Source organism: Chroicocephalus ridibundus, chromosome 3 (genome assembly GCF_963924245.1).
Source record: "Chroicocephalus ridibundus chromosome 3, bChrRid1.1, whole genome shotgun sequence".
Lineage (NCBI taxonomy): Eukaryota > Metazoa > Chordata > Aves > Charadriiformes > Laridae > Chroicocephalus > Chroicocephalus ridibundus.
The window spans coordinates 70193546-70218520 of NC_086286.1; the positions used below are offsets into that span (position 1 = coordinate 70193546).

At 39.5% G+C, this 24975-nt stretch overlaps 1 protein-coding gene across 2 annotated transcripts; it reads left to right on the forward strand.

Annotated features, from left to right (window-relative positions):
- Window positions 1–22807, forward strand: KIAA0408 (KIAA0408 ortholog). Of its 2 annotated transcripts, none has more exons than XM_063329651.1 (8): window positions 1–201; window positions 2483–3031; window positions 7247–7353; window positions 11785–11983; window positions 14765–15106; window positions 15433–15512; window positions 16832–18206; window positions 20143–22807. In XM_063329651.1, the coding sequence occupies exons 4-8, from the start codon at window positions 11849–11851 to the stop codon at window positions 20314–20316; spliced, it is 2106 nt and encodes a 701-aa protein (XP_063185721.1). In that variant the 5' UTR covers window positions 1–201; window positions 2483–3031; window positions 7247–7353; window positions 11785–11848; the 3' UTR covers window positions 20317–22807. The 2 variants fall into 2 exon arrangements, with proteins under 2 accessions (XP_063185721.1, XP_063185723.1); XM_063329653.1 differs by having other exon boundaries at window positions 11840–11983.
- Window positions 22808–24975: the final 2168 nt, after the last annotated feature.

The window sequence follows — 24975 nt, forward strand, 5'->3', positions numbered from 1 at the left end:
ACTGTTCATTGTAGTATTATTTTCAGTTTGTTTATTTTGTCCACCCTCCAAGATAAGAAGTGCAAGAGACATAGTTTCTGTAATAGCCACTGCTGTAAAAACACTGAAGACTACTTGTTTGCCAAAACCAAACCAAAAAAACTGCAAAAACCATACCAAAAAGTCACCCAGTTGAATAGGAAACTCACCACGGTGTTCCAGGTAAGCAAACAGAAAATGATATTTTTCACTTTGTCTGGTTTTATCATTTTTGAATAAAAATTTTCCAAGTAACTGGAACTAAGTTAATATTCATTAATTTTCACCAAATCAGAAGCAAACCAGAAATACGTGGAGTGGGTGTGAGGAGTCTGTTCCTTTCCTCTTCCCGTTCCCAGAAAAAGAATTTGTATTCTAGCCACATATGAATAGTAAAACCACATTTGATGTGTATTCTGCAATTGCATGTCACAGCTTGTGTATATTTTGCATGATTGTGATGATAATGTTTTTCAGCACTGTATTATATGGATTACACACCACAGAGGGGACAAAATCAGAAGGATTTGTATATAGAGCACTATATCTGGACATGTGGCGAGGAGCTGGAGCCCCTGAGAATAGGATGCAAGAGGAGGAGGTATCAGAGTAGGCAAGGAGTCTTCTGAGAGACGTAGCCTGGCTGCATTCTCTCTGGGCTCTAGAAGAATGATGCTGACAGTCTGACTTGAACTGGAGAGAGTGATGCTAGTCACCTTGTCTGATGCCAAGTGTCGTTTCCTAAAAACCCAGTTTATCAGATAACATTTTCCAGTCTGTAGCCGACAGGGCTCTGGATTCTCTCTCCAGGTTTCAGAACGAGTTTTGAATGAACATGGTAACACTTCGCTTGCTGAGTGACCCCCGTCTAACCATGTCGTTGGTAGTGAGCAACCATAGGTGAGGGAAGCTTGTGTACATAGGTGTACCTCAGTAGTCACCGAATATTCCTCTCTTGCCTATGAGAGGCTGAACTGAGAGCACAGGCAACTCCTGATCTTTCTACCACAGTGAACACAGGCAATTCCTACAAACACTATGAAAACCTCATCTGAAATGCCAAGCGTGGCTCAGTTTTCTTTTCTGTTTTATTCAACCTGTGTTGAAACCCCTGACTCCTACAAATGTGAGTTCTCCAAAGGTGATCATTTACGAGTGTATCAATGAAATTTTTTTGTGCAGATGCCATGATAAAATAAACCTAGTCATAAATAGTGGTAATAAATAAAGCAGCTGTTTTTCTAGCTGGCAATAAGGATTCCCTTTGATTATCAGTCTGTTCACTTAACCCATTTCCCAGTGAGAACAGTTCTTCTCCATGCCTGGGTTGTGCTCTGCTACCTGAAGTAGTAGAGAGGCACCGTTTTGAGGGATGCTCCTCAGATGGAATCAGAGTTTGAGCAATAAGATTTATTTTATGAGAACAAGAAAAATAGTAAACTCACAACATTCAGTATTAAACAAAGCTTGTATTTGTCTCTTTGTTTGTCTAGCTTTGCTCCGGCGTCCTCTGCAGGTGTAGTAACCTTGATCAGTTAAATCACTTAACTGTGATCTAATCCAAATACTTATTCCTACGAGAGGATGTTGTCGCCATCATTTATTTTGCAGTTAGCAAGATATGTATAAAGGAAATGAAAATAAATATATGTGAGATTAATAGATAGCCTTGCCTGGTTTCCTGATTAAATAGAAAGTCAGGCCCAAAGTAATTTTGAGTTTCTAAGATGCTCTAATTTATGCTCAGTTGCCTGAAGGTTGTTCCACGTATTAGAAACTATTATAGCAAGGTATAATTGCATGTCATCCTTTCACAATGAATTTCTGTAACTGTAAAGATAGTTCTCAAATCACTGGGAAAAGGCCCTTCTGCTGCTTTTCTTTCAGCAACTCCTGTAATAAATTTTTCAGCAACTGCTTGAGAAATTCTTATCCCCCCCCCCGCCCCCCAGCCACCCCATGGATTTGCAATTTGGACATTAAAAGTGTAATAACTTGAGGCTTAAACTTGTCATATCAGATCTTAGCACAAGACTGACTTTTTGAGTTTCTTTCTAGTTTAGTGTCTCCCTTGGGGCAAGAAAAGATCATTTGGGTTTTGTTAAATGTTACTGGCTCAATCCCATAAAAGAGAAAAAATCATACTTAAATCTGATCTGAAGTTTTGGGCTTTCAGATTTTAACCCACACTTGTTTATACTTTTCTCAGGCTTGTATGTGATAAAGATGAGTAGAGAGGGTTTGATTTACACTTAGTGTATCAGTAACAGTACTGTAAAGTAGTAGGAAAGTTTCATACACTGAATTCATACATCTTGGAAGTAATTGTGAAAGATTTGTTTCTTTCTCAGATATCAGAAAAAGTGAGGATCAACCTCTTGAGAAAAGGTAGAGATAACGTCTGCACAGGACTGGCAATTATAACCCCATTGATTTCTCACAATGTTTTTTTTCTTGCATGTAGCTGGAGCTTTCCTCATTCTAATTCTGTCAGGCATCAGCAAAGCAATTTCAAAGCTGAGACCTTTTGGGACATCTAGGGAGCTATTGCACAGGCTACAGTCTGAAATTAAAGCATCTGAAAGCATACAAAATCATTTTAGAAGCTCCCCGCAGTCTTTGAATCTTCGATGAGCAAGGAGAATGGTGAGAACCCCTGCCAGCCTCAGTACAGAGAAATCTCAATGCGAAATGATATGTGTTTTTCATGTCCTTCTGCATTCAGCTTGAAGGGAGTGATTGGAGCTGCTTATCTGTTTCACACCAGATATTGCAGAGAAGTTCACAGCCCTCCATTTTTCGCTGTTTTGAAAGCTGCTGAGAAATAATAAATCAGCGTGGACATCCATCCATAGCCAGAAGATAACATCTAGCCAAAGAAATAATTGTTCTGTGTCTTGCTAAATTGAAATAACTTGGTCTCACAAAGAAACGCAATAACTATACTTGCCAAGAAAGGAAGCAGATTCTCCCCACTCAGTTACTGGCCTGGTGGGCAAAGTCCACCTCACAGGTGAGTAAGTAAATGCAGCTGAACACGTCCACATCCTCTAGCAGGAGTGCATGGGAGTCGGGCAGGGCAGAGCCAGGCAGAACACTGCTGATTCACTAGATTTTGTCTGCCGCATAGCATCTCATTCCAAAGAGCAATAATAAGAAAATATAATATTTTGCTTTTATGTGGCAACAAGCTGGATATGCCAGGTTACCTATCAGTTAAAATCTCAGTTATACCGATAGCACATTCACAAGTCCCGATTTAGAATATTCTGACAAAATATTAATATTCTGGCAAAAATATAATTGAATTTGAACCCCAAGATTGCCTTAATTTTACATTTATCTGAAAGATTAAATTTCTGTTTCCTGTCGTCCCAGGGAATTCATTCTGTCTTCTTTCAGAAAGAAGAAATCTTTCAACTATAGGTCTAATTCTGACATTTTTACACTTGTGTAAATTGGCAGTAACTGCAATGAATTTTTATGTCATTTAGAAAATAGATGCATTTTTTCCTATAAAACAACCAGATAAATTAAATTACTTTCATATTTAAAGTCAGGTCTGAATGCCCTGACCAAATACCTCTACTATTATTTTTTTTTACTGTTAACTGAAAAATTCCCATGATCCATGATACTGGAATGGGAATTTTTTCCATTTCCATTCCCAAAAGATGATAATCTTTTCCAGGATCAGAGATATTCCTCTCAACCAAAAATATCCATGCCTGAAGCTCCAGTTAGAGATAGAATAAGTGTCTGCTGACACATGTCACCAGTGCTTCAGAATCAAAACGAGAAGAGAGCAGGTGCTATGGTGCAGAAATATGCCTGGCAGTCGGAAAATAGAAAATTGCCAAAACCATGGCTGTCTAAATATGTGTTATAAAAAGAGATGAACTGCACATGAACTTTGGGAGTTGTTTACAAAAACAAGCAGAGCTTTAGGATATTAGATGCCCTTCCCCTTAATCACCCCAGAATTTGATAGGTGAATAGGAGATTTCTAAAGGCATCAGTATCAGGGACGTAATTCCCATTGGCTTACATTTCTGTCTCTGATTTAATGCCAGGGGAAGTGATATTCAAACCCGGCTTTTGCCATTACACATGCAGTTGCCTATGGGGAAAATTACAGTGGCTCTATTTAAAGTAAACATCTAAAGTATCTGCCACCGATTTCCAATGTAACCTTGGAGAAGTGACATGACATAACACTTTGTTGGTTCTGTATCTCCACTAAATTATATACTATTGCAGAAGTGCACAACAGTAAGAGGAGACAGAATTTGTATTCCCTTCTGCCCATTTCTTGATTTATACGTGCACTCCTGAGATGTATTTGCCAGGATTATCAAGGTGTAAAAAGTACCATCATTCAGGAATCTGATGTTGTGGTTGGGTTGATTACAGTGGCAGCAGTGCTGTTCTTCCTTTTTGTTACCAAATTTATGTGGACACAGCAAAACAGGTGTGCCATAACCAAGCTACTACAGCAGAACTGAAGACGCGCTAAAGTGATCTTGAGTGCAGACTGTTAACCGGAATGCACACTACCCTAACTATGTAATTAGATTATAGCCCACACTAAAACTCATGCTCCTTTGCCTTCAGTCTTCCATGATGAAGAAAATTTTAGCAGAGGGCTTGTTTAAAATGCCCTCACACCTTTTTTTGTTGAGGTGCTGACTTTCAGCACAAGTAGACCTGATATCAGGTATGGACAAAGTACACTTTGCCTGTAGAAGCAGTGCGTTGGAAGTAATAAACCTACTACTACTACTAATAATAATAAAAAATAAGCCTTCCTGCTTATTTTGCTTGTGCCAAAGGCCATAAAGCCACATTTGCTGCTTTGCTGCTGTTGGGGGATGGACAGTCTCTGATGAATAATGTTTTTTTCCCCAAGTGCAAAAGTCACTACCGCTACACTTAAGGGTATCAGGAGCAATGAGCCCAGCTTTTTAGAGCTTGCTTTGTGGGTTTTTTTGTCCCAACTTTGCTCTGTGTTTCCCATACTAGGATGAGTTTAACGTGGCCCTTTGACCTATCAGAGGGGTCCAGCTCTTGTCTCCTAATGAGCCCCTCAGCCTCACACATTTCTAGTTCCTCATGCTGACAGAAATGTAGGATTTTGCCTGAGTGAAAACTCAAGTCTGGAATTTAGTCCATTGTTTTCTTTAATTTTACTGTGTTTTACTTCGAAGAATTTGAGTAACAAGACGAGGGGCATTGAGTTAGCAATATGAAAGACAAGAATAATAACCTATGCTGATCGATAAGGGTGAAAAAACATGTCTTCAGAGTCTGTCTTCGTTTGCAGTGGTGCAGCTGTGCTGGCTTCGGGGAGGAGGCAGCGCTGTGGCACCCAGCCTCCAGCTGTGGGCTCAATTCTGCTCCCCGGCACTCAGGCTTCGCTCCCAGCTGTGTCAGCTGGAGTGTTGCGACGTAACATCCCAAAAGAAAGTCACATTGTTGCTTTATGAAGAGGGAATTTTTAAATCCTCAGAGTTTAGAGGCTGGGAATTTTCTTCAGGAACATTCAGTCGTGTACTTGGGCATCTTTGTTCAATTTTTAGATGATCTTTGAAATTTTCACAAATAGCTGGAGTCCCATTATTTATGTTACATGGGTGCAGAATAAGCACCCCAGTAATGTATTCACTGAGACTTACAGCTAGACCATATAAGGAGAAAAATGTGTTTTCCCTGAAACCTGCTTTTGGTATTTACTATAAAATGAACTCAGAGCTAAAAAACTTCGTATTTAGCTGCGCATGGATTGTATCACAGATAAAACCATATTGTTCTAAAGAGGAGAGTGCTGACTAAGCAAAGGATGTGTGAATCCTCATATTTTATCCTTCGTCTCACTGATCCTCTTGTCATCAGCTGCTCTGCCCACAAAAATACACATCACTCCTGCTTAGTGCATTTGAAGACACCCATCTGATAGCAGAATTTGTCCAGAGTTTTATGCTGCATGAGTCAAGTACTTTGTGGCTGTTCTCCAGGTACATGTGAGGACAAATGTTCCCCGAAATGTGAATTTTCTGACTATGGGTGGTCTCAGTCACCGTCCACAGACACATCCAAGCACAAGTATCCGTCAGGGCAGTGGTATGTGCATGAAGCTTCTTCCCGGGCGTCTCTCTCAGTGAGCCAAATGAAAGCAATTAAACACATAGTGCAAGAGGAGAGTTAGTGTGATGGGCAGAGACGCAAAGAAGCTGAACTCCTTGTGCCTGCGGCTCTGCAGGGGGAGTACCTAAATTTCGCTACGCTGGCTTCGGGGTCTCCTGTGGACTTTCACTTGCTGAATCTTTTTTTGTCACATACTGTCCCTTCCCTCACTTCATGCCAACCCTTGCTGTGGGCACTCCCAGTGCTTAAAATCCAGGCTGAGGTGTTTTTAGACCTTCCTCGCTAGCCTTATGCCAGGGATGAGTTTCCCGGCGCAAGGGAGATTCTCCATCCAATTTCAAGCACTTTGCTTTGCCGAGACACAAAGTATCTTAACAGACTGGAGAATCTGATCCAGAAACCTTATAAAGTAGCAGGAATATTTCAGTATATCCCAAAGAAACCATTATCATCATTCCCAGAATGCAAGACAGTAGGTTTAAACAGTGCCCAATAATTCTGCATCTCGTAAGTGATGGTGTATTTAGAATACAGAAAAAGATTTTAGGGAGGAGTGGTTTGCTTTTAGCTCTTTAAGATAGCTGTTAGCCAGCAAAACTGCTGCTTTAAACAATCTCCCTTTACAAAGCAGTTTATGAGGATCAAGTTGCAAAGCTCAAAATGATCATACTGAAAAATATGACCCTGAAAACTGGGTCTGGAAGGCAGCAAAGAATCTTCCTTCACAACATGGACGCTAATAAAAGAAACCTAAAATTGCCTATTGTCATAGCTTTAATATTAACACTGGCTGCTTTGGCAAGCTTTAAAGACTGGACTGCACTATAAAACCTAAAAATGTCCTGGACTTGGAGTTGTTTACACAAAATATGAGGAGATATAAAGTTACAGAGCTGGGGGTTGGAGTAGATGGCTTTAAAACCATCCTCCGTGCACTGACGTCACGTGGAAGCCAGCTGCTGGGATGATGCTGAACGGAACTGTTTTTCAGTTTGCAAAAGTTACGGAGTTATTCAAAGAGAGTTGCAAATGCTGCCCCAGTTGAAAGGTTGTGTCTTGCTTAGCTTTCTTATTTCTTTTAAAGATCAAGATTCGCAGAACTGGATCCCAGCTAGCTATGCATTTCATTGCTTTCACTGCTGTTTAGAAATGGACTGAAAAACTTCTAAAGGATTTCTTATTCCATGAAAGGTATGGTTACAGCTTATTCTAAATCAGTGCTTTTGAACAGTTAAGATTAAAAAAGAAAGCAAATTACTAATGTGGCAAAGAGTTATTTAGACGTCTCTTTAACATTATTTATATATAATGTGGTGGTCATGTATGTTATATATGGTCTTTATTCTTAGAGAAAGACTCTTCATTAGCTCAGTCAGTTTCTTCAGAGGAGGCACAGATGTATCAACAGAACAGGGATGACAGGTAGTATTGTAAGCACTCGAGTCTCTTTCCTTCTTTCTCTCTCTCACTTTGTTTCTTTTGCTCTCTTCCTCCTTCTTTCTTTGTCTCTCTTTCTTTCTTCTTTCTTTCATTCTTTCCTTGTTTTCTTTTCTTTCTTTCTTTCTTTCTTTCTTTCTTTCTTTCTTTCTTTCTTTCTTTCTTTCTTTCTTTCTTTCTTTCTTTCTTTCTTTCTTTCTTTCTTTCTTTCTTTCTTTCTTTCTTTCTTTCTTTTTCTTCCTTCCTTCCTTCCTTCCTTCCTTCCTTCCTTCCTTCCTTCCTTCCTTCCTTCCTTCCTTCCTTCCTTCCTTCCTTCCTTCCTTCCTTTCTTTTTTCTTTCTCTTTCTTTCTTTCTTTCACTCTTTCATTGCTCCCTCTCTCTCATTTTTCTTCCCTTTCTCTTTCACTCTCTCACTCAACTGTAGTTTCTTTTTATGTATATAGTGCACGGTATTGTGACACATGACACACCTTTGTAATTGAACAAATACATAAATTTACAATTTCCTTAGTCATCCAAAATACAGCACTTCGTTGGAAATATAATGCAATTGCTTTTTTTTCTGTAAAATCAAGGGAAGATTTGTGTTTCTGAATGTTTGTGCACATCCAATCTAATTAATCTTTGTTTAAAAATAACATCTCAGCTGATGTCACTGCATATTATTTTCAGAAGTTGATAGAGGTTTTTTACAAACTATTATGCATTTTTAATATGTGGATAGGAAGGGTGTGGGTAAGACATGGGAAAATAATAACATTAACATCAAATAGTTGCTTAAAATATTTTTGCTTGAGAGGAGGGAGGGCTACGGGAAAAGTTAAGGGAAAATGCAGCTGATGCAGACAGAATTGATTATTTGCTTGAATTTGATTGCTGTAATGAGCTTCTGACCTTGTCTAGGACATGCAGAAAGTGCCAGCACTGCAAGAGCACAGATTCTGTTCTGATCCACACAGCAAATTATAATGTGGCATTTTACATCCCTTTGCATTGCTTAAGCCATGTAAAATACCCATGGGGACATCTCAGTGCACTATACAGAGTTTATACTACCAGGACTACAAATTTGATTTTATTGCTAGTAGGAAAAAAAACAAGCAACCCCCTTCCCCCCCACCCAACAAAAACAAACAAACAAACCAACCCCAACACCCGAAAACCCCCAAATAAACCATCTACCAAACATCAAGGAAAAGAAAGTTTCCTAGAAAGTTTCATAGGAAAAAAAATGTTTCATAGATTTACGAGTTAAAACTCTCTGAGGAATTTATCCACTCTACAATAGCAGTAAAACTGTATAGTAATCCACCTGCTAGCATCAATAAACATGAGTTTTCTTCTCAGAATTTATGTCAAGAGGAAATTGGAGAAGCATAAGAGGCAATACAATATTTTTGTGGATCTTAGAACTACAAGTGACTATCTGTAACTAACCTCTTCCAAGACTTGATTTAATTTTGATGGTCTCCAACCTCTTTTTATAATCAGAGTTTCATATGAAACAACTTGGAAACTGTTAAGATGAATGCAAACATGGCAATAGTAGTTCCCAGCACTAGGAAACCACCAGGGGCCTTTTCAACGCTATATGCATGCTTGAAAGGAGTACATATTATGTATCTATTCTTATAAGTGTAAAAAAAGATCGCTATATAGTATTGACTTTCTTTCTAGTAATATGCTGCTGATTGAAGCATGGTCATTATTACTAGTAGCGCATTAGCAAAATCACCATTTGTGCAAGTTGTAGACAGATTATGACTGCCTGCCCTGGCTTTACAGCGTTTCTACATTTTTCTATTTCTTTCTGACGTGTATTTGAAGGATTCTAGTGAAGCAGAGAGTCTATTTTTGTTTATTTCTCAGAGATGTCTTGAAAGGTTATGAAGACATAAACGTAGACAACAAAAAGAAAAAAGCAAATGACTGTACTAAAAAATACAACCTTTGAATTAGCAAGGTGAGAAAGTATTGAAATGGTTTTAAAGTTCATTAGCAATAGATGTTTACATTGCAACAGGTCTTAAGTGCAGTGGAATTTTTTTGTAAAAGTTGTTTTTGGTCAACACTTACTGAAGTCTGACACAAAGCTGAAACTTTGGCCCGGTGACGTGCAGTCTCTATAGCCTGGCTGCCTTCCTTAAGAAGCCACGAGCAAACCAGTGCTTGACGTCTTTTGTGATGAGAATGCTGTGCTGTCTTTCAGCAGCAATTAGTTTCAAGGAATTTTATGTTTTTATAAAGCTGCCCTGTATATTTTAGGCAGGTGGAAGAAGGGTCTGAAATCTGTTTGTAGATAGTTGAGGGACAGATTGCCATTTCAGAGCTCCAAGGCAGATGTGTGTCAGAGTTTGAAAGAGTAAGCTCCAATACCATGTTACACAGTGACATGGTTACACCATTGTGAAACGGGCTGGCAGAGATGTTTGAAGAATAGTCAGCTTGTTCTCTAAGAAGTCCTCCATCCAAAATTGCTTGGGGTAAACAGTTTTTCAAATCCTGAGTTAGGATCGGGCCCGTGATGGCTGTCAGTTGAGAGATCCTGTAGCAGGACTTCCTATGACCCAAAGACCTGAGTAACCCATTGGGCTTCAGCTGAGCTCTTCTGCTTGCTTGTTCAAGAAAGAAGCTGACTCCAAATTTGGCATCAGCTTCCCAGTCAGCTGAAATAACGCAGACACTAGTAAGCAGTGATTACACAGTAGCCACAGCTGAATCAACAAGACTTGTCCAATAAAATGCAGGATGAGGAAGAACTTTGCACGAAGTTCAAGAATGAATTTTCACTATATCAAAGAAAATTGGGCGATAAAATGGGCAGTTCCTGTGAGATGACAATCACTGACTGTCAGTCAGGAAAAGGAACAAATTCCAGGAAGGTAAACTGGACCACCCCTAGTTAGCTCTCTGTTAACTAATTTGCGTGCCCATACGCTTGGTTTCTGGCAGGAGACCAAAGCAATGCAGAGGCATTTTGGGACTAAAACTAGATTCCACGTCCACCTAAGTAACATAACAGCTGGCTTTGAGAGCCAAAGTTGACGAACTCAAGTATCGATATGTGTTTGTACCAGCCATTATACCATAGGAGCTGAGCCATCATAACTGAATGAATATTATTTCGGCCTTGCTGGCAAAGTAAATGTGCTGATGGTAGTGGAGTTTCTATTGTAAAGCCTACGAGAGCAAGAGGAACATAAGGCCCATAAAATCTGTAACTGTTTTGTTCCAAAGTCAGATGAGCAGATCCAAAATATTTGCCTTAAAATATACATATTTAGTCATTCGATTAATAATTTTTCATTCATAGATACCAAGATACTAAAGACTTCTGAAGAGGAAGGAGAAACTGAAGCAAAAATTAGTTAAATATTCTGAGCAAGTTTTTGAACTAGATTAGAGATAGTGCCATTGGAGAATAGTTCTTAGTTTTCCCTGTGCTGGTCCTGGAACTAACATTTATAGATTTAGATTTATAAATCCAAAATATATGAACTCTTTATAGTGACCTATAGTCCTTTATATAGTAGAATTATGCTTTCTACTCTATATGTAAGCTTGTTACTGGTTATTATCTTTCCTGTCCTGTTTTCCTTCATATATTCTACAGCATTCATATAGCCAGGAGAATTTTCTGCATGTATCAAGTTTACAGTCTTCAATTGCCAAAAGAATGTCACAGTCTTTGTCGTGCCACACGCATGTGTGAAAGGAGTGCATGAGCAAACATGATACCTTTACACTTGCAGTTGTCTTTTGAACAAATGTAAAAATAGCTTTCACCCTCAAGGGCAGACGTTGCAGGATCCCAAGGCCCTGAAGTGCCATGCAATATCATGCAGTCTCGAATTTCATTGAAAACGGGTTTATAGTGAAGAGTAGTGGCAAAGATGCAAAGTGACCACTGTACAGAGCCCACTGTGGCAGATGTTCCTGAATTCTATGATGCCCGATGCGTGTACCTCCTCCCCTTTCCAGATTGGGCCTCTCTGACCTTGGGTTTGTGTCCTATAATGCTTAGTTTGTCCATATTCCAGTCACACTCCACGTATATATCATGCAACTGTGTGATGCTGTGTCCTGCACATTTCAGTTAATTATTTGGGGGGTTTCCTTGGGGTTTTTTTCCCCGTGAAAGCTAGAATCAAACACAAGTAAAACTTATTCTGATAAACTTCCAGGAAACATTCAGGGAAGAAAGAAAAAAAGCAGAGCTGTCTTCTTGCTGTTACACAGGCTGTAACCATGGACCTGCGTAAACAACTGGAGAATACTGAGAGGAACTGGAATAAAGAGAAGATGGAATTGCTGGAGAGATTTGACAACGAAAGGAAAGAATGGGAATGTCAATGGAAGGTCATGCAGAAGAAAATAGAAGAGGTAGTTTTAAACAGAACTCTGAACACTAACATTTTCACTTGGGGTGAAGTGACTAGGGTTGCTTCCATTTTTTTTTTTTTCTGAATGATATCCTATATCTTATCTGTCACTGGCAATTTCTAGTAACTGACAGTAGGATGCAAAGCCTGGGGTTAAGCACTGTTTGCAATTTCTCATTTAATAGCCATGAATACGAAGCAGGAAGTTAAATATCACTTTGTGAAATTTGCTATGGTGCTGTTGGCTGTATATACTGCTGCCAGTTCAGTATATACTGAGCCACACTGCTCGTATTATACATGCTTTTTTCAAGTACATGCTGAACAACTATGTATATGGGGTTTAGGAAAATGCATATTTAGTAATAAAAAATCTAGGCATGATAATTCTCTGGCAAAAAGGAATTAGACGGCACAGGTCTACTGGGGTAAATGGTAATATTAAAAAGAAGGTCATACATTATACGCTGCATTCTGGCTAGAACCTGTTCCATTTATGGACGGCTTTTAGTAGAGAAAAGAGCTACAGTAAATAGTATGAAAATCCTGACACCACTTCTGTTTACACGTACTAACAAACACTCACTCCCTGCCATTTCTAATGCATCTCCTTCCAGAAATAGTTTGGGTAGTTATTTATGATTCTTTTATCCCCAAATTGTCCCTGCAGCAGAACCCTCTGGCGCTCTGTAATGCGTAAATTGAATCTGCTTTGGCAACGTGTAGAAGCAATTTTTTTCACCTCTGAGTTTTCCACATTTTTCATTCGAATATACACATGGAGTAGTTTTGCTTGCTGGCTGCCAACACCATCCTGTGGCTGAGCAACACAGGAATGTATGGCAGAGATTGCTCGCATGAAAGTATGAGAAGGAAAATTATGAGAGCCAAATGAATTGCAGCCATACACTGCCCGTTAAACCAGCCTGCAGCATAACTCCATAATGTCAGCTCTCTTAGATTTTACCTGAAATTCTTGCAGACTTTGGTATGATAGTCTTTGCCACATTTTGTCTTTTGTGTTAGGACACTTCTGTGCAATCTTACCTAATTTCACCACCAAGATGAGAGTGCTTCAAAAGTTAGTAATGTGATTTCTGTGAATTCTGTTGAATTTCAGTTTGTTAGGTATATGAGCTGTTTTGACATGATGATAATGTGTTGTGAAAAGGTATTCTGGATATTGGTAGTCCTGACAATGGGTGGAAAGACCATGTTTGTCCCATGTTCTTTATTAGCATATGGATTAGGAAAGCGTGACAGTGACAGAAAAAGAGATAAAGAATGGAATGGGGCTGAGGGGAAGAGAATAAAGCAAATTGCTGGGTACAGCAGGACCAGACAAAACTGCAGATGATACCCCAAAATTATCAGCATCTCAAGGTCCCCTCCTAAGCTGTCTATATAGCTGCCCTTGATTTCAGTTGCCTGACATTTCTTCACCAAGAGCCACATGGCTGGAGAAAAAGGAAGATACATTTTAAATGCCATCATCTGTAGAGGAATTTCCTCTATAAATCTTGTGCTACCTTATCAGCTTGTATTTTTATTCAGTAGTTTTCTCTAGCCCACCAAACCCTAACTTAATTCCTGGATTCCTCCAGGAGGATTTACATGATTTAGGAGATGATATTGTTGAGAGTTATGAGGTGGTATCCTTTCTTCTTACTGATATGCTGAGTCCATATGAAGCCCTTATTTCTTGGAAATGACAGAAGTTCAGCCCCCAGGTTCCATGAGCAGCTGGGCTTTGGGAGTGAAATCTGAAAGCTCAGGATAAGGTCAAGTGTCAAGTCTCTGAATGTGAGAATACTTCTAATCCACAGCACTACCCATGAAATGGCCACATGTTCTTCATGTTGTTATTCTTTTTCACTGCCCTTCCAAAAGATGTTGTGATGGCCTTATGCACTGTGAGAGAACAGGCAGATGGCTGTTCAGAGGTGCCTGCTCTGCCCTTTCTTCATAAGAGCAAGTTAAGAATGAATGTTTATAAAGAGCCGTGGGATTCTTGGCACTGGAAATTATAGTGTAAGCAGAAGAGGCCTTTATGATGTTGCTATTTTTTCTAATTTATAATTTATCACAGTTCCCTAGTTTGAATGTGCTGGGTGACAGGAATTAACACCTTTTCATTTAACAATGAAGCCACTGGATCTCAGCAGATAGCCCAAAAGAAGATAAGAGGGTGACAGCACATTGCCACATAATACCATTCTGCAGTACTGATTTATCACTCCAGTCATAGGGAAGAATTCCATTTGCCTGAGAACCAGAAGAGTCTGGTCTAGTGCAGATAGCGCTGCATGCGATGAGAATTCACTTCCCCTCCTGAAACTAATATACTTTAACAGGCTGTAAGATAACCAGAGCCCTCTCTCTCCCTCCCATTCCCTCCCATTCCTCATCCATCTGATCAAGGCTGTATCCACCACATTGTGTGCTGGTATTACTTGATGACAACCATACAGCTTCTGGCTCAAGGCAGCGCCATTGGCCTCGTGAGATCTCTTCCAATCCCATCCTATGGGTGGAAGCCATACATTAAAACCATGGCAAAAAGTTTGTGAACAGTAACAGCCCTTTCCTCATCCTGTGACAGTAACAGTCTGTGAACTATCACACTGTGTGACTCAACATTTTTCTACTAACACATGTATAAAATCTTTCTACTTGATGCTACTGAGTGAAGCATCGTTCAAAATAGAAGATTAATATGTTCTTTTACCATAGTGTTTATCACAGTACCATGATTTAATAGAAGGTTCTATTGTTTTTTCAGCTTTACCAGGAGGTAAAACTTAGAAGGGAGAGCAATATGAATGTCCATGATAACAAGACCATTCAGAGCAAGATGCTGCAGCTGTCCATGCATTCCCCTACTTCGGAAGAGAGTGACACAGTGGAACTGAACCATCAACACAACGTGGCAAATGACAGGATGGAAAAAGGGAGTTTGCTCAGTAAAACAGGACACGAATGTAAAGAAACCAGAGCCAAGAGCAGAAACAATACTCTGTTGATGGACAGTCTGGTCTTTGAGAACCATGAGGAATCTGAAGACAGCCTCAGCATCAAAACTTCCAAGAAAAATGCCAAGAATTATATTGGTGATCTCAATGTAGTAAGTATGTTTCAGTTACAAGTGTGAGGAAAATACTGAGGGGTTTGGACTGCCAGGTTAACCTAAAGAACTGATATACCTGATTTTAGCTTTCCAGCTCTCTACTTTCTCCTCAGTTTGCTATTGATGAGTGCCTTCCCACTGTTTAAATGTGTTAACAGCATGCTCTTTAACTCCATTCATACCTTGGGGGCATTTTTGTATCTTGCCTTGTGCTGCTTTCCTCTGCTATGAGTCTTAAATGCAAATCACTACAAGTTTCAAAATAATTCTGGAGATATCATTTAAAAGGCTTATATTAAAGGACTGTTTTTATATTTATAAAGGCTCTTAAAGAACTTGCCAGAGTCAGTGAAGAATTATGCAGCTATCAAGAAGAAATTCGAAAGAAGTCCAACCACAGAAGGTAAAAACATATTTGTACTCTTTATATTAGAGGAAGAAAATGATTAATGAGACTGTGCTCCTGTTCACTCTGAAGCGGGGTTTGCTGTTGAATTTATTAGGAGTTGGGCAGTTCCTATCCTCCTAGTGTTTCAGTGCTCAGCATTAAACATTCAAATGAAATATACTGAAATATGATATAAGGCCACATTTTACTAGCAAAACAGAGTTTATCTATAGAACCCACAAAATGAAATTAGTATTTATGCGAGATGAAATTGTACTTGTTTCTAATGGCTATATAGAGGATTGGGAAACTGAACACATATTACTGTCTGCCCTGGTCCCATTTCCATGCAGTTCTATATGGCACTGTATGGGTTTGTTAGGCTGGGAGGTTTCTTACATTAAACCCAGATCTAGCCTTAAGTGCGGGGGATGTGTCAGGGACTGACCATCCAAGAGTGCAAAGAAGGCAAGAGAAGCAAGATCAACCATACATTTGTACTAGTGGAAAGATGGTAAGCCAGACCCTGAAAAGCATGGCAAATGAACATTCCGCCATCTGTTAAAAATTCAATATTCATGGTCTGCTTTAGCAAGCTAAACAACAGTCCTCTTCTCGAGTTGTGCAGAAAGTCTCAGAAGGTAAGACTGAACCATGAAAAAGACTGCGAAAGCTGTGTCCCAGCCATGCTGAGACCCCATGGAGGTCTGCATCATGGCAAACTCTTCTCTGATGCTCCCAAAGAGCAGAGGGACTTCTTACATTCCCCCATGCAATCAGTTGGCTATTTGTCACCACTTTTTTATTGTAGTTGGGTTAGTGTTTGTATCTTTAAAGCAAATAATAGATTCATAGCTGATGCATAGTTTCTAAATCCTAGCTGAGAAAGGTGATTTTTGAACAGATCTCAGAAGACATGTCTCTACTGTCACATGTAATGTTAGGAAACCTACACAAGGGATGCACTATGTCCTAAAGCTTTCTTCATTCAGTTCATAGTCAGGTAGACTCTCACTGTAGTCATCAGAACTCACAAGATCCACTGTCCTTACTGTAGGATAGGTAAGAAAACAAGCAATCATCTACAAAAACTCAGCGAAGGAATTTTAGTGGCAAGGGAAAGGAATACAAGATTCCTTTTGGTGAGCTTTCTTCAAATTCTTCATGTGTGTTTCAAATATCTGGATGTATCAGCTGCACCAAAGCTGCTCCTAAATCTTTTTAAGCAGCCAGTGTTAAAACACCTGCTCACGGGGAGAACGAATCCATGCTGCAGTCCCCTGGGGGATTACCCTTATTGCTCATCCCTAAAACACCTTGCCTTTTATTTCCAGAATGAAGTCACTTCCTTTCCTGGGGAAATTTGAGGAAACGCAAAACACAGTTATTCTGCCTGACATGAACGATGTGTCCAGCAATGAATCACAGACTTCAGTTGCTTTTGAAACAGAGGAACATAATAACAGGAAGAATCTGATGAGCTCCACCAAGGCTTTGAAGGACATTCCTTGCAGTGGTCTTACTGGTGACAGAGGAACAGACTTCAGACCTTGGCAAAAGAAAGAAGCTCCACCAGTTCCTCCACGGAGCACTTCTCGGCACCTAACAAACTCACTTTCTGCAGTTGTGCAGCTTTGTGAAGCACCAATGAGAGATCCAGGCACCAAAAGCAATTGCAAGGCTCAGGACTGTAGGAGTGGAAGGAAACCAATGAATCCTTCACCTATAAACCAGAATGAATCTGCAGCAGTCTGTGCAAATGAAGGGCAGTCTGTGAAAGGTCCTGTGATGGTAACTGCTTCAATACCAGTAACTAAAAATGAGTGCAATGTACCAACAAGTTTCTGCCACAACACATGGGCATACGATGTGGGCAAACTTGGAAAAGACAATAAAAGTGAACCTTCCCCACTGTCAGCCCAAAAGAGTTGTTCAGATGGAAATATGGCCCAAAGCAACAAGATGCACCAGAAACAAAATCCCAAGTCTCACAGCAGCCCTTATTACAGTAATGACTTCTATGTCCCTGCTACCCTGCACAATGATCTTTTGGAAGACTCTAGGTATACTTTAGGAAAGACCCAAAGAAATGAAACTTTAGCAGCAAAGATCGATGAGTTTAACCGGACTGTCTTTCACACAGATAAACGTAACAATGCTTTGCAAGAAAACCAGGTGCCTCGAACAGCATCAGAAGATCACCAACCCTGCAGCCCACTGTATGACTCTGCTATTAGCAGGACAGAAACTGTAAATACAACTTGCGTTTCAAATCCCAAATGCTCTGCGGCAAAGGAGAAAGAAACTAGCAACCCCAGCAAAGCTGTCAGAACGGCAGGGCAACAAAAGCAAATAAATGGACTTCCAAATACTAGTGGCTATAGGCACATGCTTCACGAGCATGACTGGAGACCAAGTAATTTATCCGGTCGCCCGCGTTCAGCTGACTCAAGGTCGAACTATGGTGTTGTTGAAAAGCTTTTGAAAAACTATGAAAAAGCAGCAGTGACTTCTCCATGTAATGCAAAATGCTGCAAAGATAAGTGGATGCAGGCAAATTCTGAATTCACCGATGGGGGTTGTGAGACATTGAGTCAGTATTTAGAAATGCTCCAGATTGAGCAAGGAAAGCAAGAATTTCCGAGGAATTCAGCCAAGCATATTGGGCAGCAACTCAAGCAAGGAAAAGAAAGACAGAAGTTACCAGAGGTAAGGTTCATAAGAATGGCAAGAACAAAATAATTCAGTTTCATACCAAGCTTCAGATTCTAAAATGAGGCAGGCTAACATGGTATTGTAAATAATTATGTAAAAATAGACACTTTAGGCCAGAATCGGGATGAATCAAGAGTGTTTCCTCTGAAGACAATAGAGGAGGGATAATAGAGAGGACAAGAAGATAACAGGGGAGGGCAGAAGCATGTAGACGTGCGCCAGATTTTAGTCTCTGCTGCTGTTGTGTGAAGCTAGATTTTAACTGCAGTGCAGTTATTCAAGGATTGAACTAGTGAGAACTGCGATCCAATTTTCGCTCCCTCCCTCCTTCCTTTAGCTGACAAATTATTTCATAAGCCTTCCCAAAAGGCTTGAGCACACTTGGACATGTCACAATCTTAGAGGGCTTAGACAGCATTGTTCAGCATCCAGGGTGCTGCTTGGTTCAGAATTTCATTGGAACTGTCTATGAAAAGGGGTATTGTGGCTCCATAAAATTTACAGCAATAAAGCGACCTCCTCTTACTCATGCCTCAGTTCCTGGCTTCTCCTATATATGCAAGCATAGCCTCACAGAAACAGAAGAGTATGGCATGACGAATTAATTTATATTTGGCTGAATTTTATTTGCAGAAGTTTTGAAATAATGCTTTTACCAACATTATTTCTTAATGAAACGAGAAACGGATGGTTTTGAAAATGCACTATAAGTTGCAGGTTCTGTAAAAGGCCAAAAGATGGAAAAATAATTTTTCCTGAAGAGCTCCTTGGCCAATAAAAACAAAGAGATTTGCCCCTTACTGTCTTAGAAAAGAGAAGGCAAATGTGTTCGGAGCCGAGAAACTTAAATGGCTTCAGACTGTCAGCTGGTATGCTTTAAACTGTCACGAATTCACAAACCAGTGGAGTTATGTGGATTTAAACAGCTGAGAATCTGACCATGCAGATTTTCTTCTGCATGTCTTTCTGACAGCCTGGCAGTGATGCAACGTCTTGCTTAGCAGACACATCTTTACTACAGCACAGAAAGAAAGGAAAAATCAACCTGATTTCTTTTTCAACCAATGAACTTTTGATAGGAAAACAAATTTTCATCAATGAATATGTGGGGAAGAAATAATGACTAGATAATGACTGAGTTTACATTGATGTAAGCCCAGAAAAACTTTACTAAGCCAATTGGATTTTTTTTTCTCCATAGGTTCATACTTTATGTTGTCTTTTCTATCTGTACAAACTAAGTGTAGAATATTGCCTGATTAGGGGCTACCATTTTAAGTCCAGCAGCATTCACATCACAAAGATTTAAAGAAATACAAATGGCATGAGACATTTGGTTTATTTTTATTATTTCAAATTTACATGACTGTAGCCATGACCGAAATCTGTTGCTTTTCCTGTATATACAAGGCTCTGCATGTAGACATGTCACCGCATTAATACATAACCATTCTGAATTCGTTACCAAGTGTAAAGAGCTTCACATTGCACTCATGGAAACAGAGTTCTTAGCAAGATGTGACTGCTGAAATAGGATCTATCAAAAAATACTTGAAAAGTATATAGATCATACTCCAGTAATGTAAGATGGTATTCCGAGTTCTACCTTTAGAACAGTATACAGTGTTCATTGACAAAAATCTTCCAAAAATGAAAAGAAATGAGAAGTGAATGTCAGTTTTGGCTTGCATTAACATTTTATACCTTTCCTTGTGTCTTGACACTTGGCTCCATATATTTTAAACTGCAACTGATGTGACAATCCCTATACATAGAAATAGCTGTTCTTTTGCATTCTGTGCATTACTGTGTTCCTTTTAATAGCTTCAGAGCACCTGTTCTGAGGTCAGCCCAAATGTCTTCCTACATTCCCGCTGCATTCTGCAAAAGCCGTAACTTGTTAAAGCAAGGAGTTGCCTTTGTGTTCTAGATATCTGTGCCAGCTAAATGCTCAAGTGGGAAGGGTTTCTCCCGGCCTGCTCGGCCAGCAAATCGACGCTTGCCTTCCAGATGGGCATCCAGATCACCGTCAGCACCGCCTGCTGTGAGAAGAACGGCGTACAACTGCTCTGTCTCCTTTCGGTCAGAGACCTCAGTAGTCTGAACCCAGAACTGGGTTGGATGGTGTCGTGAAAGCTCTGCGCCTCATTGTAACCGTGTTCGGTATGTGTTAGAGCAACCAGCTCTACACTGTTGTATCTTGTCCAAGAGTGACCCCCACCACATGCCGGACAAAGCATTTTGAATCCTAGGTCATCATCACCACAGTCTTCAGTGTTTTTATTGAGATGAAATAACTATACCCCTGGTTTTCTCTGTTTTCTTTGGTAATAGCTCACAAGGAATTTCTTTTGAATGGCATCTTCCTTAATTTGCCAATCAATTTTGAGTTGAAACAATGTATAGTGCTGTATATTCTGACTCTTCTGCAAACAGCAGAACGTAAAGCTGTATGCATGATCATGTGTTCGTAGGTGCATGTGTTGGACTAGGAAGTATACAGGTCTGTATTTAGAAGAGACAAACTGTGCTAGTGTTGACATTGAAATTACAACCTATATGCCTACATATATATATATACTTTGTGTTTATTTTAAAAAGTTTGAAATATACAGTCCTGATGACATTTATATTTTGTATATCTTTTACATAGGTTCACAGGTGTAGTATTTAATGTACAAAACTAAATATGCATTTTTGTGACTGACTGCAGCGATAATGCCTTGCACAATATGTATCTGAAGCAGACTAGCTCGACTGATTCGTCAGTCATGCTTCACGGCATCCTCGTTCGGTTTCCTAATCCTTATGATGCTAGGTCAAAATACCCAAACATATTTTTTCTGAATTAAAATATTATATGATTTGTAATACATTAGCCTTTTTCAGCACCAGAGACATTCCTGAAATGTTCCAATCCCTTTAAAAAGCTTAAATGTGCCATTATATGTATAGCATACTGTAAACACTTCGGTAGTTTCAACTGGTGTAACATACAATTTATGAAGGGAAAAAAAGGGTTGTATATGCTCAATTCTGTAAAACTTATTTTTCCTTCTAGCGTTATACTTTAAGCTTTGGCAAAGTCCGATAACAATGGACTTGTTTATTTTCACTCAAGGCAGGAGAACAAGGACCATTGTTGTTCCCAGTGCTGCAGCCACACTCCTTTTTTACTCTTCTCCTAGACTAGAGTGCCTGAGCCACTTGCCAATTTACTGCTCCTGGACTGACTCGTGGCAGTCGGTTACGAAGTTTACTTGCACTCTGGCAACAAGCTGCATCTCACACAGAAATATTGCATTGAGGTATCATCACTATGGTGCCCGAAATCCTAGACACATGGTGTTGGAAGTATGTTTTTGCCATCACTTGACTCGGTATCATGGGCCATCTGAATGATGTGCACAGAGCCTGGCTTGTTCCTTCCCACAGCGTGAAAGAAATATGGATGCTACCCAGACTCTTGCTGAACTTTCAGAAAGACAGTGTCCTTCATCCTGGAATTTTTGCACCCTTTTCTAGGCTGTTGCTGGATGCATAGGGCGGTAATGATGACAAACGTTACCTTTAAACAGCATGTCTAGGTTAAAAGGAGTAAAGAGGCACTTCTTCAACATCAGCCTGATCTTGTCTTGCAACTTTTCTTCTTCTCCTGGAGAAACATAGCGTGTTCAAAGGAATTTCAAAAATCATCCCAGGATCCATTAATGTGCACATCTTCTTATGTGAATGTAAAAAGGATTTTGGAGAGAGTGTAGGCTTTTGTCCTAGTGAATTGTATGTGTGGCAAAATAGGGAAAATTAGTTGTGCTTAATTTGATAGTGATCTATTGTCCTACTCCAGTCATGAGAATCCACACCTTTTTCCTTCCTTTCAGAGCCTTATTATTCTTTCTTCTGCACGACTTCAGTTTTGCAGAGAGAGAAAACAGGAGGCCATGTGTTCTGAGCAATATAGCATGTATGGTAGTATCAGTAACTTTTCAGGCATGCCAGTATTGGAGCAAGCAGGCATTAAAGCCATAAATCCCACTTTATCATGCCATTGTAGCTGCCTGCATGGCAAAAACACGCTCAGAGTAATTTGCCCAATCTAGACTTCTGGTCCTTTCTAGGTGTGAGTGGTGGGAAAATCCCACAACAATATATGAAGGCTTCAAACAGATCAACAATTCATCAAAATTTACTCAGACTTTATTGCAAAATTATGGCTCAAAAAGATACAAGGACAGAAAATCTTGAAGAAAATCTTAAAGTTTGGATAGAGACAAAAATCTGTGTGCTTGAGTGAAAAATCAAGGGTACTATAAATTTGCCTGTTTGCCCTAATTTAGAGGTTACACTCCATTAACTTCCTTAGAACTAGAAAAAATTAGAGGTGATTCATAAGAGAATTTGGAACATGGCTTAAGAGTCTAGCTAACAGTGGAAATTAGCAAACCAAAATGCCTTGCAAATTGACCTTTTAAATGCCTACGTAGCTAAGCAGCTTTAAATGCCTAAGGCTGAGGAAAGGGTAATAAGATAGAATTGTAGAAAAATGGTTCTTCTTTTCAGTCAGTGTTGACTGCAATAAAACTTCTTTAAATTACCTTCATGGTAAAGTTAAGCAGTTTTATTCTGAAAAACGGTGGTGCACTTTTGTTTGAAATATGTAACTATAAAAGTGTTTCCCTTGATTCATCAGTGAAGGAGTTTCTTTAGTTCCCTTCAGTTTCCTTGATTGCCTTTGACATAAATCACATTGTTGAATAACAGAGAAAGGATCAAATACTTACAACATTCCCTGATGTATGTAAGTTTAATGAACAGAAGGTTTTTGAAATAAACTAATAAGGTCGAGGACAAGTCCATTTTGTCAAGATTTTCTGTGTCCGTCGAATTACAGACATTGGTTCTGAGGCCCAAAAGTATCAAAACCAGTGATTTTGGTCTGCAGGTGGCTATTTGGACATACCAATTTTAGAAAATTACCACTGACACTGTTTAAATATTCTCTTCAACTGTAACAGGGCCAGTGCACGCTGGTGAAATTTTTAGTTCCCGGAAGTGTGATTACTGAACCCTAGTAATGGCTTTATTGCACTTATTTGCTATAGGGGGAAGACTTTCGGGTTTCCCCCATGTTATCTCTGACAAGGAAGTATAGTTACCTTGGAAGCTCTGAAGCAAGAGACTCTCTATACACAGAAACACACACACACACACATATAACGTGACTTTTCTATTAATCCTAGCGTCACCTATGGAAGCGGTGAGTTTTTTAAGCCTGTTTTTAAAATAGATTTTTAATATTATTCCTCCAGACTCTGTCTAAAGTCTTAATGCAGCTATAGGTTCTTCTTACTTGTGCTCTGAACAAGTCTAAGACTCTCTTTATTGCATGTTTGTGGGCTTTAGTACTGAAATAAATGCAGCAAGGAGTTTTCAAACTCTCTGCACACACAGAGTCAGCTGCCCATTGAAATGAGGATGTCGCTAGGAATCAGCTGATGGTACTCAGTTGAGAGAAAGCATCATTCTCCCTCATGCTGGGAGATGAAGCCATAATCTTTCCCTGAAACCCTTTTATAGAGGAGTTTGGCAGAGTAGAAACACATAGAGAAGAGTCAGTTAGACTTTATCGACATAGGCAATATAGAAGGCCAGCTGAAGGCTAGAAAACTGGTCTGACTCCGAGCCTCTGCTAGAGGCAGAAGGAGTAGAGGAAAAAAAAATTCCTTTAAAACCTCTGGATATCATTCCTCAAACTCAGAGTACGTTTCGACTAAATGTTTTATCGTTCCAGTGCCAGTGATACACTTCTTGTGTATCTTTAAAATGTTGCTGAAGGGATGCACTTTGCTTGTTCTCCATCGACAACACAATTACCTGTCACTATTACACATACTGTAAGGGAGTTAGCTGTTATACATAGCAAAGAACTGGCAATCAGTGTAATATAATTTTCCAGAGCATTCAGAGCACCAATTTATTTCTCTGGCTGTCTATTTTAAAAATTGTTTCTGTAAATAGGGATTTTGTATCCAAATGGCTTCAACGGCATTTTAGCAAAGATCTACAGCAACGCAGCAGCCAGGCCATTTCCCTTAGACTTCTGTTATTTTTGGACCAAGCCTAAATTTCCTAGCACGCAAGAACTTATGCAATTCTCACGGTGCTGCTATGCAAAGAATTTCTTTGGCTTTGAGATCTGTAATATACAACTCTAGCCACTATACTGCTGATATTCTCTATTGGACTAATCTGCAATGGTGTCTTTGTTGTGTACATGCTCTTTAAACTGGAAGGCAGAATGCATTTGCTCTAAATGCACTAATTCAAAGCCCCTTGTTACCTCTGGCCTTTCCACTCCTCCTCAATTCCCAGTGGATATATATTTTCATGTGGTTTATTGCCATTGTTCTATATGTATATGCCATATCATTCTATTTGTACCACAGTCAAAATATTTTTTGGACAGCTTATTCTAAAAAGTGCTGATATTACTATTGCCATTCACAAATATACTAGGTCTTGATCTATTGTTTTGCTTCACTGAAAATGCACTTTCTTCATCAACTGTTAGTGGCATACATTATACAAAACCTGTGCTCTTGTTTTTTGAAATGATGATTAATCTGCTTTTGAGGTTTGCTTCTACCCCTTTCCCTCACACCTTTTCTGTTTTGCAAACTACTTGCATCAGCAGAGATGTGTTTCTGGTATGTACGGTTGATCCAGTTGCTGTGTGGCTATGGGAGCTCATACCTAAGGGTGC